The sequence below is a fragment of the Candoia aspera genome, chromosome 5 (assembly GCF_035149785.1).
Source record: "Candoia aspera isolate rCanAsp1 chromosome 5, rCanAsp1.hap2, whole genome shotgun sequence".
Lineage (NCBI taxonomy): Eukaryota > Metazoa > Chordata > Lepidosauria > Squamata > Boidae > Candoia > Candoia aspera.
In genome coordinates, this window is record NC_086157.1 from 15,982,193 (window position 1) to 16,007,929 (window position 25,737).

A 25,737-nucleotide genomic window follows, 5' to 3' on the forward strand; every position below is an offset into this window, starting at 1 on the left:
GAGAATTCCAGGAGGCGGGCCTTCTCTGCAATAGCGCCTCCCCTTTGGAATATCCTTCCCCTGGAAGTGAGATTGGCTCCCTCCCTCCTGGACTTTAGGAAACAGCTAAAGACTTGGTTCTATAATTATGCCTGGGGTGGGAGAGAGAGTAGCCATTCCTGGGGATGGTTAGTTTCTTAGAAGGACCCTGCTCTGCTTGCAAATTACAGAGAGCTTCCAGCCATTGGGGTTGTTATCATATTTATTTTATTGTGTATTGTGTTTTACAGTTTTATATTTTTATTCATGTTTTGTTGTAGGCTGCCCAGGGTCCCTTTTGGGAGATGGGCAGTGATAAATTTGATTAATAAATCATAAATAAATAAATACCTGAGGGACTGTCTCATCCCCATCACATCGACCTGTCCCACCCGGTCATGCAGAGAGGGCATGCTACGGACCCCGTCGATGAGGGAATTCCACTTGGCGGGGTCCAGGAGGCAGGCCTTCTCTGCAGTGGTGCCTTCCCTCTGGAACATTCTGCCCCCACAGGTGGGGCAGGCCCCTTCATTCCCAGCTTTCCGGAAGGAAGTGAAGACTTGGTTCTGCCACCTCTCCTGGGATGGGGAGGGCAATAGCTCTTCCTGGGGGTGGCTGGTGTTGTAGAGGCCTCCCTACTGAATATCATCTTTGCCACTTCGATTTTATATTTTATATTTATTCTATTTTTATGTTGGATTTTTTGTATTGTAACTTATGCGTTTGATGGTTTTAAATTGTAAATTTTACTGTTCAGAGTCCCCCTATTTGGGGGAGATGGGCGGTGATAAAAATTTGAACAATAACTAACTAACTAACTAACTAACCAAACAAACAAATAAATAAACCCAAATGTAGATATCAGCTCACTATGAAGGCTACAACATGGTAATGGGTATTGTGTCCATTTTTGGCTTCATCTTAAATTCAGGGCGGTCTACCTTTTAAGTATACATGACTGTTAAAAGTCAATAGCAGGACACTCAAGATGATCTTAGGATCCTTGCAGAGGCATTATCACTGTAATTATTAAAGTTAATATTATTAATTTATTTCTATACTGCTTTTTCTTCCAGGGTTGCCCAGCATGGTTTACAAGAAAGCAATAAAAACAATCTTGATAAAATTCCTTGGGGCTGCATCACGGCGCCAACCCCCCATGATTGACTATCCCCCCTCCCGCCCCAAGTGAGGTGGCAAAGCCAGGTTTCCAGTCCCTTTCAGAAGGCCGGGAGAGTGGGGCCCTGCCTCACCTCTGGGGATAACATGCTCCACAGGGTGGGGGCCACGGCAGAGAAGGCCCTCCTCCTGGACCCTGCCAATTGACAATCTCTCATGGACAGCATCCATAACATGCCCTCTCTGCCTGACCGGGTGGGACGGGTCAATGTAATGGAGGTTAGGCGGTCCCTCAGGTAGCCTGGCCCCATGCCATGTAGGGCTTTAAAGGTGATAACCAACACCTTGAATTGGACCTGGAAGCAAACTGGCACCCAATGCAGCTCGCGCAACAGAGGTGTTATATGCGCCATCCTTGGGGCTCCTAAAACTGCTCGTGCGGCCACATTCTGAACCAGCTGTAGCTTCCGGATGCTCTTCAAGGGTAACACCATGTAGAGCACATTGCAATAGTCTAGACAGGAGATGACTAGGGCATGAGTGACTGATCGGAGGGCTTCCTGATCCAGGAAGGGGTGTAGCTGGCGCACAACATGAAGTTGGGCAAAGACTCCCCTGGCCATGGCTGCTACCTGCTCTTTAAGGAGGAGTCATGAGTCCAGGAGAACCCCCAGGTTCTGCACCAGATCTGTCTAGGGCAGTGCAACCTTGTCCAGAACGAAAGATGGTAAGTTCCAAGATTCTGAGGAGCCCCCAACCCACAGCCACTCCATCTTACCAGGGTTCAGCTGAAGCCTGTTGCTCCCCATCCAGGCCCCCACAGCCTCCGAGAAAGGGTGGTCACAGCATCACTTAAGTCACCCAGGATGGAGATGTATAATTGGGTATCATCAGCATATTGATGATACCTCATCCCGTGGTGACGGATGATCTCACCCAGTGGTTTCATGTAGATGTTAAAAAGGAGTGGAGAAAGAACCGAACCCTGCAGCACCCCACAAAGGAGGGGCCACAGGCAGGATCTCTCACTCTCTATCAACACTGATATGGACCGGCCCTGGAGGAAGGAGGTAAACCAGCGCAAATCCATGCTGCCCACCCCCAACTCCCTGAGCTGACCCAAAAGGATACCATGGTCGATAGTATCGAAAGCTGCTGAGAGGTCAAGAAGAGCAAGGATGGATGCACTGCCCCCATCCTGCTCCCACCAGAGATCATCCAAAAGTGCAAACAATGCTGTTTCTGTCCATATCCGGGCCTGAAACCTGACTGAAAATACAATCTCATTCATCCAGAATCCTCTGGAGCTGCAATGCCACCACTTTCTCAACCACCTTCCATAAAAAGGGGAGGTGGGAGACTGGACAAAATTGTCCAGTACAGCATCCAGCAATGGTTTTTTGAGGAGGGGGTGCACCAGAACCTCTTTAAAGGTTGTCGGAAACCCTCCCTCAAGGATGAGTTCAGATTGCCTGGACCCACCCACAGTTCACCTCCTGAGCTGCCTTCACCAGCCAGGAGGGGCATAGATCTAATTGGCAGTGGTGGCATTTACAGTCTGGAGGACCCTGTGTACTTCCTCAGGCCCAACAGGATCAAACTGTTCCCAGATAACCAGGTAAGTACATTCCCCAGGCATCTCCACAAGCCATGCCCCACGCTTGGCATCCAAATCAGTTCCTCATAATAAAACCAAAAGTACTTAAAAACAGGAAATGCAAAAAAAAAATCTTTTAAAAAACCACTGCAAAGCAAAGTGACAGGCAATCTAAGAGTTGGGCCCTGGTGTACTTTTCATCCATGGATGCTTAGGTTCCGAGACACATCTTTCTTTTTATGAACAAAGGCAGCATGTTGGCCAGGAAAGATCCTAACTGGGGCAGCATCACTCAAAAGGCTGTTGTACAAACCACGGGTGGATCCCCAGCAGACCCTCCCCAGCTGATCTTTATGCAGGCTTGGAAGGGACTCACTGAAGTGATCTTTCAAACACTTGAATCCAAAGTCGTCTGCTCGTGATCCTTTAAAGTTTTCAGAGTGCATTACAATATTCAACTATCGTTGTTGTGCAGGTCTATGGTTTTGCAATCCATTACAAAGCTCTCAAAGAACTTGCACCCCTCAGCCCGCAGCATGAAGTCTGAGGCCATGGTCTCACAAAGCACTGAGCAGAAGAAAAGATGAAGGAATAGAAATCAAAGACATTTTGTCTCTCGTCCAAGACTTCTCCCCGGGCATTCCATGGGTTTCTTTTTGCTCGTAATGTCATGTGCTAATCATAAGGGTTTTCAAAAAGCTAATCCTTCTAATTAGGGTTTGCTGACCCCAAAGTATAAAACCTTCAACTATGGCCTCTTGGCAAGCAACAAAGAGCTAAATTGTTTGCCTATTAACCACATTCAGTCCTGGGAATCTTGGATTAAGCAAAGACTCCTGAAGGTTAGCCTAGTTGCAGTGAGGAGGAAAAATTGCTTCTCGGGTCAGTTCGAATGGGGCCTGCTCATTCAGCTGGAGACAGCTAATGACAATCTCTTCACTGCCTCCTGCATTCAGAACCCCCGGCTGAGCAGCAGAGTTCTGGAAGCTCTGGAAACTAGATCTTGATGGCATTCCTGCTTCAAGATGGGAGGCTGCTCTGCCTGACGCTCTTAGCGTACCTGAGCCTTTTTGGGCTTCCAGGGACAAAGGGCCAGTTCCCACGAGTGTGTATGACTGTAGAAAAGTTGCAATCCAAGGAGTGCTGCCCAGCTTTGGGGTCGAATCCAAACAATGTGTGTGGTTCACAGCAAGGCAGGGGTACCTGTCAGGACGTGCAAGTAGACAGCAGGCCCTGGAGTGGGCCCTACACTCTCCATAATGTGGATGATCGGGAACGATGGCCCCTGAAGTTCTTCAACAGAAGCTGCCAGTGCACAGGTGAGAAAAAAAGGGAGGGGAAGTTCTCCAGATGTTTTAAGATTAAGTGGCCCTGATGCTAGCAGGGAATTTTAGGCTTGTAGTCCTGGTATCTCTGGAGTATTGCTAGGCTGGTCATTGTTCTCCATGACAAGATCTACAAAGGATCTTGGTATTCTCTTTATTGGATGCTGCTGTTCAAACTTACCAGCTTTGAAGGTAATGTACTTTGAGCATTCTGAATATCTCTGATAAGCATTAATAACTGGCTTGGGTATTATTATTATTTTTTTTCTGTTTGTTCATGTTCTGACCATGCCAATAAGGATGCAGCATGAAAATGGCTTGCATTGTCTATTTTAATAATGTGGTCAGGCCTGAGTAGGTAAGTTCATTGGATGACAGCATTTGAGGGTTTTTCCTTTTAGGCAATTCTGTGTACATGAGAGGTGTGCATTTTTGACAGGGGAACAAGAGGCATACTTTGCCTCTGAGTGACATGCTAGGAGACACACTCCAAGGGGTGACGGCGACAAAAACTGGAAATGAATTCACTGACATTTAATTTTAATTCATTACATTTAATGATAACGTGATGACTTTCTAGTTAGGCATTTAACAATTCCTCTCTTTTGTCACATTAAAAATTATAATGCAGTCACAACTTTTGGAAATTTCTGAGGGCCTCGCTCAAGGCTCTAGTGATACATTTTTAATGCACAGTATGGTCAAACGGTTGCAGACTGCAACCAGCTACCTTGGAACTTTAACACTCCTACCCACCAAATAGCTAGAACCATTTTCAGCAAATGATATTCTTCTTTTGTCATTCTTTTCATTGTGGACTATTCTTTTATATCAAAGGCAATCTCCTTTGAGATTCATTAAAAAAACATGGAGTTTCCGTGGAGGCCCAGATTTTTTTGTAGAAACTGGGAGAAGTTGCACTGATGCTGAAGCCCCTACTGAAGGGTTTCTCAACCCTGGCAACTTTAAGAAGTGTGGACTTCAACTCCCAGAATTCCCCAGCCAGCATAGCTGAGACTTCCAAAAGTTGTGACTGCATTGTAATTTTTAATGGGACAAAAGAGGGGAATTGTTAAATACCTTACTAGAAAGTCGTCATATTAACATTAAATGTAATGAATTAAAATAAAACCCCATACTGCAAGGTGTTCAAGCCAGAGTGAGAACATATGTATTTCAGAGTACCTCAGTATTATTCATGGCACCATCTTTTGTATTTATATTTACATTTATATCTATATTTGTGTCCATTTTGGCTATGCCAATGGGTTTTTTTCTGATTTAGCAATTGAATCAAATTTTTTAAAGGTACCATAGATGTTTTAATCCTTTTCTTAGTATATATGAGCCACTGAGAGTCACGTTCAGATTAGGGATGGTGACAGACATAGAAGGTGGGACAATTCCTGTGTTCAGGGTTTTTATTACACAGAGGATTATATTCACTAGGGTTCTTCCCATAGCTGTCTGAAGGGAAGGCCAAGGGGGGAAGGCCAAGGGGCGAAAATAGTGTTATGTTGTTGCTCTGCCCCCATTGTATGCCCATCATGATGTCACACACACATGCAAAAGGGGCAAAAACAGCATGTGTCATGCTGTTGTGATGTTACTTTTGTCGTTTTGATGAAAGCCTCCAATCCTGCAGACATCGCTGGTTTTTCCTGTACAGGTTTCTATCTCTTATCGTCCCAAACAGATAACTAAAACCACCTTGCGTTCTTTGTCACTATTAGAAAACCTGTGTTGGGAAACCTATTCTATCTTACCTCCTATTATCTAAGGCTAAGATACTGTTTCCTATTTTATGAGCTTCTTTTCTCTTAATATTTTGCTTTCTAACATCTGTTTCCTAGTGCTTCTATATTCTAATCTCTGTAAACTTTCTTTATTCTTGCTCTTATTTGCTGCTTCTACCTTGTTCTTCACTATTTCTCTGTAGCCTATCATTTTATCAAGTCTCTTATTATTCCTGTACGGATCCTGTGAGTTCTCTATGTCTTCTACCCTGTATCTTCTAATACTACCTTTTTACTCTGTTTTTTCTCTATCCTATACTCTTCAACCTACCCCACCCCTTTGTTTTCCCCTCATTCATGCCTACACAAAGTCATATCCATGTCCAGGAAGGCTGGATTGTCCCTCTTGAGAGCTGTGCTACTGTGCTTGGTAGCTGACCTTGACTATGTCCCGGTTCAGTGCCATGGCTTGGCCTGCTGCTAGTTGGAGGTTGTGGTGGCTTCAGGATCCTTGCTGCTCCTCTTGCTTTTGGGGTATCCGGTAATGATTGCCAGTGCTCTGGGCCTCTGTTACCCTCCTGGACTGGGTTACCAACTTCTCTAGGCTTTGGTGCAACCTTGACAGGCTGAGATGCCAGTGCCTTAGGCCTCCTTAAACTCAGCATGCCTCCTGGGACTATTGGCTTCTTTTGGTGGTTGCTCGCTTCCCTGAGGCTTCTGGTTCCAAAGTTCTGGTCCAGCCTCTGACATCCCATCTATCACCAGCTCTGATCTCCCAATCTGGCCTCCAACATTCTCTATTGCCACCTATCCATTACCAGCTCCAGTCTTCCACTCGGCCTCTGACACCCATGCTCCTGGCCTATGTGCTGCTGTGTTTCTGGCTGTAGGTAACTCTGATGTCTCAGCCTGGTCTCCACGTTGAGCCTGTCAGCTAGATAGGGGTCTGTTGCTGCTGGCTTCTTCTCCCATTTCCTCTTTGGGACTTCTGTTGTTCTTATTACAGGGATACCACTGCTTTTCTCCATTGTGGCCAATGCCTGGCATCTTCTCAGGACTTCAGCCTGCCTGTGGTTCTTCTAGGACTCTCAATGCTAGAGCTGCTCCTGCCAAATTTCTCTTCTTCTTCTGCTAACTGTCTCTCTGGGCAATGTTTCCAGCTGCCTTTGTTGCCACTGTGCTTCTGAGCGGTCCCTTTGTGTCCTATGGACCTTCTCAGAGATGTTCTGACCATCAATCCTTTTTTTCTTGCAGCCATGTCTTTTTTGAAAGACTCATGTGGGGCAAGATCAAGGAAGCAAGAGCCACACAGTGAGATCTCTTTAATGCTCAACAGTGCTAAATATAGAATCTTAGAAACTGGAAGAGGAATTGCCCAGCCTCATTATAGTAAGCTCATTAGAGGGGCATCTCTGATGCTACTTTCTCCCTGGGCTAAGTTGTTGTTTATGAGATAAGCTGTCAGCTGACTTGCCCAATCTCTCTTTTTTTCTATTTCATATTTTATTGTTTAAAAAATGAAATACAGAACAGAATAAGAAAAAGAATGAAAGAAAACAAACTAATAACTTACTAAGTATGAATTAAAAGCACTGTGAGAAGACTTTTTAAAAACATATCCTCCCCTTCACTTCTGTTTGTGTCCCTAACCGCTAACTGCAAATTAGATACCTGTATTTTACATTAAACATTAAATATTTTATTTATTTATTTATTAAACAAATTTATAAGGCCGCGCCAACTCACACACAGTGCCTTCATGATTGTTGCTGGTTTCTGTTTAAGTCCTCAAAACCATATTCCAAATGTCTAACTATTATGGATATATTCTGTCTATTTTGCCATTGTAGCATATTCTCCAATTTTAGCCTCCCGCTCTAATATTGTCAGCATGGTTTCTCTTTTCCAGCTTTGTGCCAAGTTTGTTCTTGCAGTTGTCAACATATATCTTAGTAAATTATGAAATTTTTCATTTATGCTTTCTGGAATTATGTCTAATAAAAATATCTATGGGTTTCAGTTCAAATTTCATTTAAAAATTTTTTTGGAATATTAGGATATATTTCTTTCCTGTACTTTGAGCTTTCTTAAATAACTACCATATGTGATAGAGGCTTTGTTGTGGCATTTCCAACATCGTTGACAGAATTATGCTCCATCTGTAAAACATTTTATACCAATTTTCCCCTAAATTATAACTGGGGTAAATTTTATTGACTTTTTCTCTTAACTCTTCCCATTGGTCCACTGAAATTGCTTCTTTAAAATTTTGCATTCATTTTTTCATGTAATTTTCTTAAAAAAAAGAACTTTATTGATTTTCAAAGTATAGTTAAAATACAAAATATAGATTATAGATAAGATGGAATACAGAACTAAAGAAAAAAGAAAAACTATAAAGGTAGAAAACAGAAAAAGAGAGTGACTTCCAACCTTCTCCAATAGATATAAATGCATATTATACAGATATAATCTCTTACCATTAATTAAACTTTAGTAACATTATTTCTATAAGATCAAATCATTTAATCATCAAAACCCAAAATCAAAACTTCATTTTTTTCAGACACAAGCAAATAATCCAAAAATTTTATCATGTAATGTTTGATTTGTTCTGTCGTTGTATCATATTTCATTAACTACTACCTCTTGGGTGGTTATGTCTGCTCTCCCTTCCATTCCTTTCCCGGAGTCCTCACACTCTCACATGAGAGCCTTACCAAAAAGGAGGGGCAAAGGAGGGGCACAGGTATTTTTCTGGTCATGCGTCTTTCTTTCAACACAGGAATATGCTTTTTTCCATGTAGAAACATCATGTGCCACCCTCCAAATATTGTTGGGCTCCAACGCCATCACTCATCATGGCCAACCTTGAAGGATTATGGGAATTGCAATCCAACAATATCTGGAGGAACATATATTGCCCACCCTTGTTTTAAACCACACCCACCCATCTCTTGGCCTAGTAGTCAAATATAGTATCCCAGTAAGAGGAGATGGTAAACCTTCTGTTTTTTGCTTGAAGTTTGGAGTTGTGAATTACCAGAATCGCAGCAGTAAGAGCCTTGAATTTAATGTGCCTCAGGTTATTGGGCCTGACAGTTATACAGATCTAGTGTAGACTTAACACTTCCTTAACTGCGATCACGAGCAAACATGAACACAGTTGTTTTATATGCTTACAATCCTAGTTGTTCCATTAATTCCATGCTAAAGGCAGTGTGCATATGGAAGTCTTGAACTGCATTATTGCACATTGTGGACCTTCTACCACTTAAGTCTTCCGTTTTGTAAATCGGGTAATTAAATCAGAAAGTCTGACCTATTCTTGTTTTCTTGTGCTAATACTTCTTGTAAATGATTATTGTTTGAATGTATTGTAGTAAGTTGATTGGTTTAGAATAGAGGTCATGGATGCAATTACAAGCAATTACCAGTCATTATTGCTGTTAGACAGCTAATTCCATAATACATCTTTTCTGAATGCAGTAAGTTCCCATGCATGCAGGCTGTGAAGTGCTAATGGGATTCCTCTTCCCAGAGCCATTTCTTTTTCTGAAAGTAGATTTCATGAAAGGGGGTTCTCATAGAGGTAATCAGAAGAACAACAGAAAGGTCACCAATGTTACAGCATTTTATCAAACTCTTGCATTACTCTTTACTGTATCAATTTGCTGACATAGCTAATGCCAGAAAAACTAATAAGAATTATATGTAAACAAGGTCAGAATTCCCCGTGCTGGGAATTCTGAGACTTACAGCCCCAACATTTCTGGATAATGGGAATATACACCACATTTAAGATGCTCCTGTCCTATGCTCCTGCTGGCTTGACTCTAGGAGGGCCTAAGGAAATCCTTGTTGTTGTTTATTCATTTAGTCGCTTCCGACTCTTCGTGACTTCATGGATCAGCCCACGCCAGAGCTTCCTGTCGGACGTCAACACCCCCAGCTCCCTCAAGGATGAGTCCGTCACCTCTAGAATATCATCTATCCATCTTGCCCTTGGTCGGCCCCTCTTCCTTTGGCCTTCCACTTTCCCTAGCATCAGCATCTTCTCCAGGGTGTCCTGTCTTCTCATTATATGGCCAAAGTATTTCAGTTTTGCCTTTAATATCACTCCCTCAAGTGAGCAGTCTGGCTTTATTTCCTGGAGTATGGATGGGTTTGATCTTCTTGCAGTCCAAGGCACTCTCAGAATTTTCCTCCAACACCACGGTTCAAAAGCGTCTATCTTCCTTCTCTCAGCCTTCCTTATGGTCCAGCTCTTGCAGCCATATGTTACTACGGGGAACACCATTGCTTTAACTATGCGGACCTTTGTTTTCAGTGTGATGTCTCTGCTCTTAGCTATTTTATCGAGATTTGTCATTGCTTTTCTCCCAAGGATTAAACGTCTTCTGATTTCTTGTCTGCAGTAATCTTTGCACCTAGAAATACAAAGTCTTTCACTGCTTCTACATTTTCTCCCTCTATTTGCCAGTTATCAATCAAGCTGGTTGCCATAATCTTGGTTTTTTTGAGGTTTAGCTGCAAGCCAGCTTTTGCACTTTCTTCTTTCACCTTCATCATAAGGCTCCTCAGTTCCTCTTCACTTTCAGCCATCAAAGTGGTATCATCTGCATATCTGAGATTGTTAATGTTTCTTCCAGTGACTTTAACTCCAGCCTTGGATTCCTCAAGCTCAGCACGTTGCATGATGTGTTCTGCGTACAAGTTGAACAGGTAGGGTGAGAGCCCTGCCGTACTCCTTTCCCAATCTTAAACCAGTCCCTTGTTTTGTGGTCTTACTGTTGCTACTTGGTCGTTATACAGATTCTTCAGGAGGCATACAAGATGACTTGGTATCCCCATACCACTAAGAACTTGCCACAATTTGTTATGGTCCACACAGTCAAAGGCTTTAGAATAGTCAATAAAACAGAAATAGATGTTTTTCTGAAACTCCCTGGCAGTGGATATTGGCAATTTGGTCCCTAGTTCCTCTGCCTTTTCTAAATCCAGCTTGTACATCTGGCAATTCTCACTCCATGAATTGCTGAAGTCTACCTTGCAGGATCTTGAGCATTACCTTACTGGCATGTGAAATGAGTGCCACTGTTCGATAGTTTGAACATTCTTTAGTGTTTCCCTTTTTTGGTATGGGGATATAAGTTGATTTTTTCCAATCTGATGGCCATTCTTGTGTTTTCCAAATTTGCTGGCATATAGCATGCATCACCTTTATAGCATCGTCTCGCAAGATTTTGAACAGTTCAGCTGGGATACCGTCGTCTCCTGCTGCCTTCTTATTAGCAATGCTTTTCAAGGCCCATTCAATCTCACTCTTCAGGATGTCTGGCTCTAACTCACTGACCATCAAAACTATCCCCGATATTGTTATCCTTCCTATACAGGTCTTCTGTATATTCTTGCCACCTTTTCTTGATCTCTTCTTCTTCTGTTAGGTCCTTGCGATCTTTGTTTTTGATCATACCCATTTTGGCCTGGAATTTACCTCCAATGTTTCTAATTTTGTGGAAGAGGTCTCTTGTCCTTCCTATTCTATTGTCTTCTTCCACTTCCGCGCATTGCTTGTTTAAAAATAATTCCTTATCTCTTCTGGCTAACCTCTGGAATTTTGCATTTAATTGGGCATATCTCCCCCTATCACTGTTGCCTTTTGCTTTCCTTCTTTCTTGGGCTACTTCTAGTGTCTCAGCAGACAGCCATTTTGCCTTCTTGGTGTTCTCTTTCTTTGGGATGTATTTTGTTGCCGCCTCCTGAACAATGTTGTGAACTTCTGCCTATAGTTCTTCTGGGACCCTATCTACTTAATCCAGTCCCTTAAATCGATTCTTCACCTCCACTGCATATTCCTTAGGAATATTAGTGAGCTCGTATCTAACCGATCTGTGGGTCTTCCCTAATTTCTTTAGTTTGATCCTAAATTGTGCAATAAGAAGTTCGTGATCTGAACTACAGTCAGCTCCAGGTCTTGTTTTTACCGACTGTATAGATGTCCGCCACCTTTGGCTGCAAAGGATGTAGTCAATCTGATTTCGGTGTTGTCCATCTGGTGAAGTCCATGTATAAAGCCATCTCTTAGGTTGTTGGAAGAGAGTGTTTATTATGCAGAGTGAGTTGTCTTGGCAAAATTGTATTAGCCTATGTCCTGCTTTGTTTTGTTCTCCCAGGCCATGCTTACCTGTAATTCCAGGGGTCATTTGACTGCCCACCTTAGCATTCCAGTCTCCTGTGATGAAAATAACATCTCTTTTAGGCGTATTGTCCAGTAGGTGCTGCAGATCCTCATAGAACTGCTCTACTTCAGCTTCTTCAGCATCTGTGGTTGGGGCGTATATTTGGATCACTGTGATGTTAGATGGCTTGCCCTGAATTCAAATTGATATCATTCTATCATTTTTTGGATTGTATCCAAGCTTTAGCTACTTTACTATTAATTATGAAGGCTACTCCATTTCTTCTGTGGTCCTCTTGTCCACAGTAGTAGATCTGGTGGTCATTTAATGTGAAGTGGTCCATTCCAGTCCATTTCAGTTCACTGATGCCCAAAATGTCTATCTTTAATCTTGACATCTCACCAATAACCACATCCAATTTGCCCTGGCTCATAGATCTTACATTCCTGGTTCCAATGGTGCATTGATCCTTAGAACATTGGATTTGCCGTTCACCACCAGCACCGTCCTTTCGGCTTTGAGCTAGCTGCGTCATCACATCTGGGGCTAGTTGAACTCATCCTCTGTTCCTCCCCAGTAGCATTTTGACCATCTTCTGACGAGGGAGTCTCATCTTCTGATGGTATACTGACATATCTCTGGTTGTACTGATCCATTTAGTTTTCACAGCAAGAATACTTGGGTGGGTTGCCATTACCTCCCCCAGGGATCGCATTTAGTCTGACCTCTCTGTCATGACCTTCCCGTCTTGGGTGGCCCTTCATGGTTTAGCTCATGGCATCATTGAGGTGCTCAAGCTCCAGCACCACGACAAGGTAACGATCCTTTGCTGGAGAAGGAAATCCTGACTGGACTGAAACATTGGCAACAACTTGCAAAATACTCAAATACTCCAGACTGTAGGCTCCCACAACAATTCCCTTGGTGCTGTGCCCTCCCACCTTTCTCTTCTGGAAAGTAATGGCCAATCACTCTCCTTTCTATGTATAGATCCTATATATGTACATATACGTTTGTGCGTTTTTACATCTACTTACCTACCCACACAAGTTAAGTTAAATTTATATTTACAAGATTAAAACATCAACATGCAAATATGTGCAGACTCAACAAGCAGCTTAGTTTTTTCTCCTTTCTTCATCATGCTCTCCAATACAATTTCCCTTACCAGCACTAAGGAAATAGCACAGCAGTTAAGATCTTTGCTTAGCACAGAGAAGCTTGCTGGTGTAAAACCTAGTAGAAAAGTTTTTGGCTTTTTTTAAACAAATACAATTTTTCATAGCTTTCTCCTTTTTTAAAAAAAATAAGTCCAGAGTTTATTGTTCTATCATTTTTTCAGTCATCTGGGACAGAAGAACTGAGTTCCCAAAGAGCGCAGATATACCTATGAGCTTGTGGACGGCCAGGCCCAACTGTGTCCCAAGCTGTATTGTGTTCTTAGAAAGTGTTATTGGTCAGGTCAAGAAGAATATCAGCTACATGATAACATGAGCTTGGCTTCTTCAGAATGGGCAGCATCTAGCTTTGTAGTGACATGTTGTAATCATACAGTATGTGTTTTACTACATCTGTATTCTTTTCTTGGCATTCTTATTTGTATCCAGCAGTAGTATAAATGATGCTCTCTTTTTCTCTAGGACATTTTGCTGGCTATAACTGTGGAGACTGCAAATTTGGCTGGTCAGGGTCCAACTGTGATGAAAAGAAGCCTCTCGTTGTCCGGAAGAACATCCACTCTTTGACAGATGAAGAGCGGGAACAGTTTTTAGATGCCCTCCACCTTGCCAAGGCTATTACCCATCCTGACTATATGATTGCAACCCAGCACTGGCTGAGTCTGCTAGGTCCCAGCAGAAATGACCCACAAGTTGCAAACTGCAGCATTTATAACTACTATGTGTGGCTCCATTATTATTCAGTCAGAGATACTCTATTAGGTTGGTGCTTTCCAGTTTGGGGGGGGATTGAGTAGGTGAAAAGTATAGTGTAGGTAATATGGATACAATTTATTTGGTTCCATATTACAGTGTTAAGGAATTGATGGCCCTTTAGATCAGCTTTCTCCAATACGGGGCTCTTTAGATTATTCTTACTAGGAAATTTGGAAGTTGTAATCCCAACACAGCTTGAGGAACCAGACTGGGAAAAGCTCTTCTAGATGTTGGAATACAACTCCCATCACCTCTACCTATTGGCTATGTTATTTGAGGCCGATGGAGTCCAGTTGCATCTGAATGGCCAAAGGTTTCCTATCTGTGCTGTGTTACATGGTTAACTTGTTTTTACCTTCTCCTGTTTTGGGAATAAGAGAAATAGGTTTTGCAGAATCCAACAGATCAGAAATTATGATCCAGCCATAATTTAACAGCAACTTGATCTGTAAGAGAACAGAAGCTGAAAATTTCCCCACATGCTGATTTCTTCAAATCAAGCTGCAACTAAAGACACAGAGGCAGGCCGCTGGTTTAAAAAGTTGACAAATGTGATTGTGCCCCTTTTTTGCTGTTTATTTTCTTGCACAGCTGTGTTCCCCCAAGCTGAATCCCACTAGGAATGTCCATCCACCAGATCTTCCAAGCCTCCTTTCTTTGGTCCCTGCTTTGGACTGAAATAACTTGGAAACTATCTAACCTGTGGCAAGCCCCAATCCATAATCAGTGAACAGAATTCAGTGAGCTTTACCAGTTGCTTTAACAAAGCAAGCTTTGTTTTTCTTTAGAATACTGTTGCTGCACTGAAGTCATTGAGATGTCAGCATCTGGCTACATTTTTACATTGGCCAATATAAGTAATTGAGGGGTTATCTCTGGGGTACTGGAACTGTGCAGAGAATTGACAAACAATTGCAGTGATTCCAGTGTAAGGGAAATCTATGACTCCAGGTTTGGTTGGAAAGAGGGTATGGGCAAATTGCCAAACTGTGGCCCTGCCCTTTGCTCCTCTTGGCCAGTTGCACATGCACAGAGTTGGCCAGTTTCTCCCTGGCCGTTGCACATGCACAGACTTGTCAATTTTCAGTTACACGAATATGTTAGGGGCCTTGTGCAAGTGAAGAAATAAAAAACTAGATGTGGCCATATCAGAAAGTAGGCAGGTTTAAAGAAAACACACATTGAAAAAAAAAAGCTTCATCTATTTTTTTCACATTAATTTCCTTGTGCCCAGCATTTTGGTCAAATCTTAATCCACCAAGATTAATTTTAACTTGTGAAAATTGGAAGCTGCTGTGAAAGATGTACAGGCAGGCATCCTTTGGGGATTAGAGATTGTGCCCCCTGCATTATGCTGATTTACAAGGCAAAGAAAAACCAAATAGGCACAAAAATTGGAGGGAGAAAGAGCAGAAGATGGAATGGTAGAGAGGACCAGGAAGCTATAGATTTGATCTGCCTTTGGAGATCTAACATGTCTTTCAGAATGTCTTTTTAACTGTAAATCTTGTTCCTCTCATCTGTTCTCAGGACCAGGCCGTCCCTTTACAGCAATAGACTTTGCCCATCAAGGCCCTGCTTTTGTTACCTGGCACAGGTATCATTTACTGCTCTTAGAAAGAGATCTGCAGGTTAGTCATTGTCTTTATCGTATCATCACTATCTTCATCATCTACATGTATCTGAAGAGGCAGCTGGGGCATCTCCTAGCCTCCACAGTACGCCAGGAAGGGAGGGTTTCCCAGTACAGGAAATTTTAAAAAATGGCTCATTGCATCTTGTCCCAGAGCCAAGACCAACCAAAGTGGAGGCAGAAAAGCATTAACTTGGTGGGATCAAAACAGAACATCATCATTATGCTAACTGACCAGAAAACTGAACAGTTTATTTATTCAATAAATTTATATGGACACTCATCTCATATACTTGACTGTGGGTGGCTAACAGTTAAAACAGAATAAAAACACAACCAGTGATTAAAGACACAAATAACATAACACAGCATAAACTAGCAAAAACTTGAGAATAACTGAACACTCCATAGTCAATATAACCAAAAAACAGGCTCTCCTCAGGCTTGACAGCACAGCTAAGTTTTTAATGCCTTGCGAAAGGCCAGCAGGATCAGGACAAGTCTGATCTAGAGGGGGGGAGGGAAGATGTTGCAAAGGGTGGGTGCCATGGCAGAAAAGGCCTCCTCCCAGGTCCTGCTAAATCACCTTCTCTTGTGGATGGCACCCAGAGCATGCCTCTCCTGCTGGATCTAATGGGATGGATAGACACCCATCTCTATATACTTATATACTTTTTCTATACAATCTATAATTTCATAATTTTTAGCACTTCTCTTAACAGCTCCTCTCCCAAAAGCACTTTTTTTCTCCCAAGAAATAGTGTGTGTGTGTCTCACTTGAGAAATCTTGTATTTTTTGTCTCTTCTCTAAACACGTGATATCCTTTCAGAGTTGCAACGTTAAGCAGTGGTGAGAATTACAAGAACTTTGGAAAAGATGGGAACAAGGAAAGAGTAGCCAGATCAGCCTATTTTTTTCAATTATATCACTATGACAGGGTTTACCCATAGTAGCACTGTGTTCTGGATTGTGCTATTTTTCAAAAGAAGAACACCCACCTTCCTATGCACTGATCATGTTACCTAGCCAGGTAGTGAGACATCTGCAGGAAAATCAAGCACACCAAGAACCCTGAGCTGCATATGTATATTCTCTATTATAATACTCATCATACATATTTGACCCTCAAAAATGTCTTTATATCCATATATTAATTTTTTATATATTTACACTGCTGAGAACTATAAACAATTGAAAATGTGAGAAAGCTGAGAGCTTGGTTCTTATCCATCCATTAGACCAGGTTTCTCAACCTTGGCAACTTTATGATGTGTGGACTTCAACTCCCAGAATTCCCCAGCCAGCATGGCTGGCTAGGGAAGTCTGGGAGTTGAAGTCCACACATCTTAAAGTTGCCAAGGTTGAGAAACAATGCATTAGACTGTGGATCGGGTGATTTCTGACATTTTGCTGTCTAAGATGTCATTTCACTTACTGAAGACAGCTGGACTATGTCTTACCTAAATACTGATGACGAGACAATGTTCTTCACCTCACCTGAGTTTAGCAGATGAGTTGCGAGGGGAAGTGCAGGACAGGCTGCTTAATTCAAAACAGCATTATTTAGTGAAAAGGACAGGTAGTTTTCAAAATATATTTCGAAGATAGCATTATTGGGATGTAACACTATGTATGTACGTGTGTGTGTGTGTATATATAGACATAGTGTATATTTCAGTTAAGTGTAAATGTACTATATTCTTAAAATATTGATTTTAAAACAGATAATAGAAAGGATACCTACCATAGAGGTTTAATGTGCAGTATGTTGTGCTGTGATAGGTTCATCTGTCAATGAAATCCCTACCCACATCAAAACCTTGCATCTTGTAGGCTATTGCTTTGTATTAAAATAACTGACTCCCCCCATCCCCCCATAACTTTAACTGTTTGGGTTAAGCCATCAGTCTAGTTTTGGGACACATTTGGACTTTTGAAGGACTCAGTCAAACGTCCATGGGATACAGTGTGTATCTCCTGAGATCTTAAATGGTCATTAGTTTACATTTAAATCATTATTTGGGTCAAAGAATGTCTTACTAAAAAGACAATTTTGTTGCAAGTTATAGTACTATCAAAAGATTACAAGAATGGATTACACCACAAAACAGTGTACGGTAATTATAAATCATTAATAGTATCCTACGCTAAGGCTTATAAGAATGAATATTTTCAAGGCCTATCTGAGATAAACCAAGGGGTGTAGGTTTTCCTTCTAGATAACTATTTTTTAAAAATAGGTTTGTGTTTTATAGCTTTTCTAAGTTGTTTACTCCATGTTTGGATAGATAGACATGAACCAATAAGGTACATAATGGTCTGTTTTCTTCTCATGTTCCCAACCCATAAATTGTCGATCTTTCAAACCTCCTTCTTGGTGCATATATTTTTGAGATAAACTGAAATAGTAAAAACATTTCCCCAAGACTGGGATCCTTGTGCTTTGTCTCCTACCATCCTTTATCCTAAATTATCTCCATGACCTTCTGGTGACCCTTTATCTAAAAAGCACATCATGGATTTATGATGTTCACGCACCCAGTTTTATGATGTGTTCAGCTCTGGTTTTGATGATATAAGAGGTGCTCAGAGAAAGTAGTATGGGATGTTGTCTTTTTCAAGGTAACTTTCATTCTCTAGACAAAGGCTTTTGGGGATCTTGTTTGGGAAATAGATATATGTTTATAATCTCTTCTGGAGGCTGTCCATATTTGATTCATTAATATTCCATGTCAGATTAAATGCTGATTATTTTGTGATAAAGAAGAAACTAAGAGAAAAAACATAGCAGGATAAATGCCCAGGGAAGGCATAATGTCTCCAGATATTCTAGAGAGACTATTGGAATTCCTCTCGTTAACTGACAGGTGGGGAACAACAGTGTATTAGCACTAAGAAGAATCTATCTAATTTTGTTGTCACAGTCATCTTTCAAATGCTAGTACTCTAAGCAAAGCTATTCTGAAATGCATCTGTACTGCTTATTTCGTTGTGGTTGCTGTACTGATTGGATGATTCGGTTGGTTAATGACAGCAGGCCAGAAAAAGAAAATGGGGAAAATAAACTTATTTTTAAAACACTTTCTGCTCTTCTGGTTAACGATTCCATTGCTGTTGGGTAGCTAATCAGGATAAGCTAGCATAAATCTATGTCAGTTGGAGAATGAAATAGCATGTAGCTTATAAATGAAATACGTAATTTTGGCAAATGAAGTCCAGAGACATTGCAAAGATGTGAAAAAATATGTTAGTGATATAAGTATCATTGAAAAAGGCTGATATAAAGATATGGGTCTATATTAATGTCTTCTCTCCATCTCTTCACCTCCATGTTCTTTAGCGACTGACTGGCAATGAGTCCTTTGCATTGCCATTCTGGAATTTTGCTACAGGGAAGAATGAATGTGACGTGTGCACGGATCAACTTTTTGGAGCATCAAGGCCAGATGAGCCAAATCTAATAAGTCGTAATTCAAGATTCTCAGAATGGGAGATAGTTTGTAATAGGTAAAAACATTTTGAGGACACTTCAGATGTTCAATCTGCCCATACTAATTTCCCACCTCCCAGTGCTGTTAATCATCTGTCTTTCAACTGTTTAATCAATACAGAGGTTGAATTCAAATAAATGTGGTTCTTACAAAACCCTTAATATTTTTAAACGTTGAATGATTTCTATGATAATTTTCAGTTTACTGAACTGATGCATCCATTTTCCATCATCTCTGGTTTGCTGTTATGCTCTATCCTTAATTGCAGCTAATCTTTACCCTGCTTTACAGAAACAAGTCAGAATTGAAATAATGGTTTGAAGTTGGCATGTTTTCACTAAATTACAGGAAAGGAAGGGTTGCTTTTCCTCAGGGCCTCCATGCTACTGATGCCAAAAGTGAACAGGATTAAAGTAAACATTGTTAGGGCCTAAGTACCTTGTGTAGCTATCCAGTTAATACTAATAATCTGATTTCTTCCCGCAGCAGTATAGCCATTTTAAGAAGTAGCATTACATTTTGTTTTACTTCAGAATTTGCTGAAACTGATATTCTATAGCAGTGTTTCTTAAAGTATGGACCGAGGACCCCTGGGGGTCCCCCAAGACCCTCTCAGGGGTCTGCAAAATCATATTTATTTGCCTGATATTGAAGATATTTGCAAAAATTTAAAACAATGTAACTCTTCTCATTATTATTTTTTTATTTGTTAAATAATATAGGGTATTTCCTTGAAAAATATTTTATTTATGTTCATATCTAATGGATTTAATATTGTTATTTTTAAATGATTCAATAAATAAATATTCTACGAATGCATCAATTTTATTTTTAATGCAGTAAATATTAATAAATATAACCCACACAAACAAAACCTCTTTTGGGCTTCTCCATAATTGTTAAAAGTGAGAAGGGGTCCTATGAGCAAAAAGTTTAAGAAACTCTGCTGTATACAGTAGCATCTTCTAGTTTTACCCAGGGTGGCTGCTGTTATCCTATAAACAATGCTTGGTTGTAAACCTGACCTTGGATGTGTGTTCTTTCATCAGCGTCAACCAGCATACTGTAGCTGTTAGCTATGCTTAATGAGGATGCTGGTAATTATAATCCAACACATGGAAAGTACCAAATCTGATACAGAGTGATTATTACCAAATATCTTACCGTATGGATTATCAAAATTCTAACCTTTTAGAGATCAGTGTGCTATTAATTGTTCAGGTAACTAATGAAAAGTTTAATTCTTTCCCACTGTACAAGTCTGTGATACAAAATATGCCAGATGATCAGATCTAACTATTGCTATTGGTCTTATTTTGAACCTAAGTTTGAACGATTATAACCGCCTGGTCACGCTGTGTAATGCAAGTGTCGAGGGGCCTCTACAGAGACGCCCTTTCAGCAAAGCTGGCGATAAGCTGCCAACGGTGGAGGACATTCAGAACTGTCTTTCTCTTCAGGACTTTGATAACCCTCCTTTCTTTCGGAATTCTACTTTTAGTTTCAGGTGAGACCATTGAACTTTAGAATGCCATTTCCCTCAGGCCGGAGATGGCTAGATGTAATGCACTGCTTTACTTGCCTTTGCCACAGGAACACGTTGGAAGGTTTTGATAAAGCAGATGGTAGCTTTGAGCCACCAGTCATGAATCTCCATAACTTGGTTCACTCCGTTTTGAATGGAACGGGGGCTTTCCCCCATTCTGCAGCAAATGACCCTATTTTTGTGGTAAGTCCTTTTGCTTTTGACTTCCATAAACTTTTAGAATTAAATATGTTTCTATGAGAACCTTTCCCCACAGGTCCAGTGCCAGATTTATGCACAAAACAGAAATAATACCTTCTACTGATTAGTGTATCTGACCTCTATTGACTACTAGGCTTTTAGCTAGGAATAGCACAGGCAGGGGTAGCTGCAGGATATGGTCAAAAAATGTGAAGATGTCAGCTGCAACAGTGCGACGGAGTTTCGGACTTTTTTGTAATGAGTGTCGCCAACGCAACACAAATAAAAAACAGCTGCTACCTTGACATTATTTTACTGTACCCTATGAACTCCTTTGAGCACAGATCAATGAGACACAGAACAGAACAAAATTTGCATATGCTATTTAAATAGAAACATATATATGTATAGGGTTTTATTGAAATTTCATAGGAAGCAAATCAGCCAATTAATTTCTCTTGCAAACCACTCAAACGAAAATAAATGATTCAGTTACTTTTCACTTTTCTACACCACATTGTTTTTTGGCTGCTGTGGCTATTACTATTATTTCATATATTTCATATCTTTTATGCTGAAGTCTGAAACACTTGGAAGTCGTTTATAATTAAATCAGATTATCAGTTACCCCAAATTAGTTACAGTCAGTTACAATTAGTTTGCAATGGCTGAGAGAAAGTATAAGAAAGTAAAAGAAAAAGACCCAGTGGTATTTTTTTTCATCACTTATCTCATTTATGTTCCTCACAGATTTGATGGGGTGGGATTGAAAGTGAGTTTCAAGCATTTGAGAAACCCCCAACCCCCACATTTGGCAGATCAGGATCCAAGAGTGAATCACGCGGGGGATGATATTTCCAACTGATTTCCGAATGGGCACCCAAATCCTGCTCCCAGATTTAATCAGTGTTATGAACATTCTAGTTCCTTGCAATAGACAGAATGTCTTATGAAGAGACAGTAAAATCTAGGTCACTGTAATTTTTATTATTTTAAAATGTGAAGTTTATAATGCTGTTCTGATGACAAGAGTATCCATTACATGTCTTATTATTAAAAGCAGCTGAAGAGAAAATCATATTTTGCAAGGATAGTGTATGGGCAGGCTGAAAGCATTGTGTTTTGCTTCAAAGGTCCTTTGCATTCTGCGGGCTAAAGACATTGTAGGAGAACTGTGTCAGTCTGTGGTGGCAAAAAATCAGAAGGGGTCTGGTAGACCTTTTCCAACCAACACATTTCATTAAAAAGCATGAAGCTGCAGCTCATGAAAACTTAAACTTTTAAATACAATTTATTAGTTGGAAAAGGTGCTACCAGACTGCTTCTGATTTTCTGTGAGCTCCCTCTGCTGGTTAAATTAAAGTTTGATCCCTGCAGCTATTAGTACAGTAATCAAAATAGGAAGGACTTGAACATTCACCCTTAGTAAACTTTAGTAAGAGTGCCAACTGTTCACAGGTAGATTCCTTCACAGTGGTTGAAACAGTGGTTTGATGTCTAAAGCAAAGCATTCTCTGAGGCCCAGATGTAATAAACCATCTTAACGATCATGAAGAATAAACCTGTAATATTTACTTCAAATGGATAGCCTTTCAGAGATTTGTCCTGTGGTAATCTCTCTTTATAAGCATTTAGGACTGTCTCTTGAATTTGGAACATCTGGAATCTTACATTGACATTATAGGAAGACTGTATTTTAAAGACCTTTGTGTGACTGGTGCGCCAAGAAGCCAGTATTAAATTTGTCAAAAATTTCTTGATGGGTCTCTCACACATAGGTTTCTTCCCTTTGCAGAAAGTTCCCTGACGTCTGTTAGCTTGTACTAAAATTGCTATTAGAACAGAGCCTACAGCAGGGGGTGAACAATTCTGGCTGAGATGCTGTTACTGATTTCTCCGCCAACACTCATGCTTAAGTTTAGTGGTAAACTTCCAAACACCAGGAGTGCAATTTCCCACCCATTTGCAGCAGGAACCTAAAGGAAATGGATGAGTGAATCCTCGGATGGGCTTGATGCATTTTAACTATTGAAGGATTCTTTCATGGTCTCCCTGTGCCTCCACCTCAGAAGAGAAAAAATGACTGAAAACCTTATTTCTGCTTTCTGTAGTTTCCTTTCCCCCCAAAGGAATGTGTGGCCCCAGGCTATGAAAAAAGTGTCTACCCCTGAGGTTTAGAACCTGAAGCACAGGCCAGTTTGCAGACACCAGGAAGAGAATATTGGCTAGTTGAACCTATTCCATAGAATAGGAAAACTCTACCATTTTTGTTACGCATCATCTTTCATTCTTCAAGACAGAGTAGCACTTGAGGTCTGTAGACAACGGCACATGGTGAATGTGGATAGCCAGGAGATAGTTATGGGTAGTAGTTTGCTTTCGTTACATTTGCATGGCCATGTTAGGAATTTAACATCAACGTAAATTGGAATTACAGGTCCTTCATTCCTTTACTGATGCTATTTTTGATGAGTGGATGAAACGATTTAACCCATCTGACAGTGCCTGGCCCCAGGAGCTGGCTCCCATTGGTCACAACCAGATGTTTAACATGGTGCCCTTCTTCCCTCCTGTTCCCAATAAGGAAATCTTTCTAACCGCTGAGCAACTTGGCTATAGCTACGACATTGATCTGCCAGGTAATATTATCTGTTTCTTTCCGAATTACAGTGTTGATTGCACAATAGCCAGGCACTGTGTACTGTAGTTGCTGCAGGATCTTTGTAGTTGATGCCAAAGGATTAGTCTGCAGGTTTTAAAAAGGTAGCTATTTACACAGCAGCCTTTTGAGCCAGATCGGTGCGAGAGAGCATTAAATCCAGGTGAGAACTGGAATCCTGCTGCCCCTGGTTTTTATACTCCCCACATTAAATCCATAATAATTGCCATCAGTGATTGTGCTTCCCCTCATTTCAGTGCATCTAGGATACCTCTCCACTTCACTTCAAAACATCTCTCTTGTTGGTTTTTAAAGACAAACATATATTCCTGTTTTTGAGGAGCTGCAGCAGAGTTCAGGAGGACCTAATGTTTTTCAGGCTTTTTTTTTTTTATCATTGATGAGTGGTGTTATACCTCATGACGTTTCTCTGCTCTTTCAGAGTCTGCTGAAGAATCCCGGGCTTGGGCTCTGATGGTAGGATCCACTGTTGGGGGAGCTCTCCTAGTTCTAATTCTGCTGGTCCTTCTGCTCATCCTCTTCCAGCACAAGAAACAACGGAAAGGCTTTGAGCCCCTAATGAATGCGCAGTTCAATGTAAAGTGGTACACTGATGAGCCATAGCAGTGAAACATTCGCGGTCTCTTTCCCCCTTCCCCATTAGACCTCCAGTTCATTTATTTAGAGAAATGTTTCTCAACCTTGGCGACTTTAAGATGTGTGGACTTCAACTCCCAGAATTCCCTAGCCAGCATGCTGGCTAGGGAATTCTGGGAGTTCAAGTCCACACATCTTAAAGCTGCCAAGGTTAAGAAATACTGATTTAGGGCATACTTGCTCCCACATTATAAAATTATGTGCTCAGCTGTATGGGAAGGAATCCTCCAAGCACATGAGAATCTTTGTGAAAGGTATTTACCCATCATTATATTCCTTTTGAGTAATTAGCTCAGCACAAGTTCCGTAAAAATTGCAGGTGGACAAGATCAGAGTCATGAGTTTGAGATGAGTGGCAATATACATTGAAATAATAAACAAACAAACCAACAAATAAATAAATAAAGGTCACCAAGAGAGACATAGTTGTACATCAAAGCTCTAAGGATATATAATACTTTACCTTACCATCATTTAAGAGTGCTAATCACAAAGGTGCTCAAATTTGATTGCATACTCGCTTACTGTTTCTGCTATTTTATTATGTATTTACTGCATTGTGTTATAAAGAACCTGCCTATAACAGCTTCTGTGAGAAAAAGTATCAGTATTGCTCCCTCTGTCTATATTCTCTTGAGTCTATACTGTACATTCATTCTGTAGTGTTTGACCAGACTCTGTAATGTTCTGCAGTCACCAGTGCTAAACCAGACATGCATGTCTTCTACTGTGAAGGCCGATGTATGTTGATGCTCATATCCATTAAAACACAATACAAAATAAATCAAGTACTACGGTTATCCACCTTGATATATCAATAAACAGCTGAAAGCTCTAAGGCTCGATTCAGCTGCCAGTTTAATGTCACAATATGTCAGAAGTCTGAAGAATTGTAGGTGAGGGGGAATGCAACCCTACTTATTGGCCTAGTTAAGGAAACTGCAAAAGCATCTTCTGTGGTTTGTTTTTGGTGTCAGGTAGATTGGAAATTCTGGCTTGTTTCCCTGCATAAAAACCAAAGTCAGAAACTGTGATTTGTTCTTGGCTTCTGATTTGTCTGGTTAAGCTAGGTATCCCAGTTGGCACATGCCTGAAAACCTTGGATGTGGACTCTCCAAAATTGCTACAGTATTGTATGTTGCATGTGACAGAAAAGGGAAATTAATTAATAACAATATTTAAACATGTAAATTGGTCTATTATACATGGGAAGTAATCATATTAAAACTAATGAATGAAATTTATTTAATTTTAATTATATTTACTGAAATCCTACTTTAGTCACATTTCATTTTTGTCCTGTCCCTTTCTTATCCAAGGCACTGACTTTTTGGAAAATGGCCCCTGGCCTTTCCTTCAAAGGCCAAATGCAGCCCTTGTGTTGCCTGAAAAAGCTTGGTCACTCCTGTGGATACAAAAAAAAAAAAAAATCAAGCCACAGTGAGGCCTCAGACACCACTAGTGTGCTGCTGGGAAGACTTTTAGATCAGTGTTTCTCAATTTCAGCAACTTCAAGATGTGTGAACTTCAACTCCCAGAATTCCTCAGCCAGCATACTGGCTGGGGAATTCTGGGAGTTGAAGTCCACACATCTTAAGGTTGCTGAGATTGAGAAACACTGTTCTAAATTATGATGGCTGAACAGGTGCAGAGAGATAT

General features: G+C 40.8%; 1 protein-coding gene across 1 annotated transcript; it reads left to right on the plus strand.

The window, feature by feature from the left end:
* The first annotated feature begins 3,740 nt into the window (after positions 1 to 3,740).
* On the plus strand, positions 3,741 to 24,054 carry DCT (dopachrome tautomerase). The gene is made up of 8 exons (XM_063304380.1): positions 3,741 to 4,053; positions 13,618 to 13,917; positions 15,442 to 15,542; positions 18,886 to 19,052; positions 20,364 to 20,543; positions 20,630 to 20,765; positions 23,200 to 23,401; positions 23,864 to 24,054. Exons 1-8 carry the CDS (start codon positions 3,741 to 3,743, stop codon positions 24,043 to 24,045), a joined length of 1,581 nt encoding a protein of 526 aa, XP_063160450.1. The 3' UTR covers positions 24,046 to 24,054.
* The last annotated feature ends 1,683 nt before the right edge of the window (positions 24,055 to 25,737 follow it).

Excerpts from the sequence above, each read along its gene's own strand:
- DCT (XM_063304380.1), top strand. The coding sequence starts at position 3,741 with ATGGCATTCCTGCTTCAAGATGGGAGGCTGCTCTGCCTGACGCTCTTA. Across the intron at positions 20,544-20,629 it reads AATTCTACTTTTAGTTTCAG|GAACACGTTGGAAGGTTTTG; the intron begins GTGAGACCATTG and ends CCTTTGCCACAG. Across the intron at positions 23,402-23,863 it reads CTACGACATTGATCTGCCAG|AGTCTGCTGAAGAATCCCGG; the intron begins GTAATATTATCT and ends CTGCTCTTTCAG.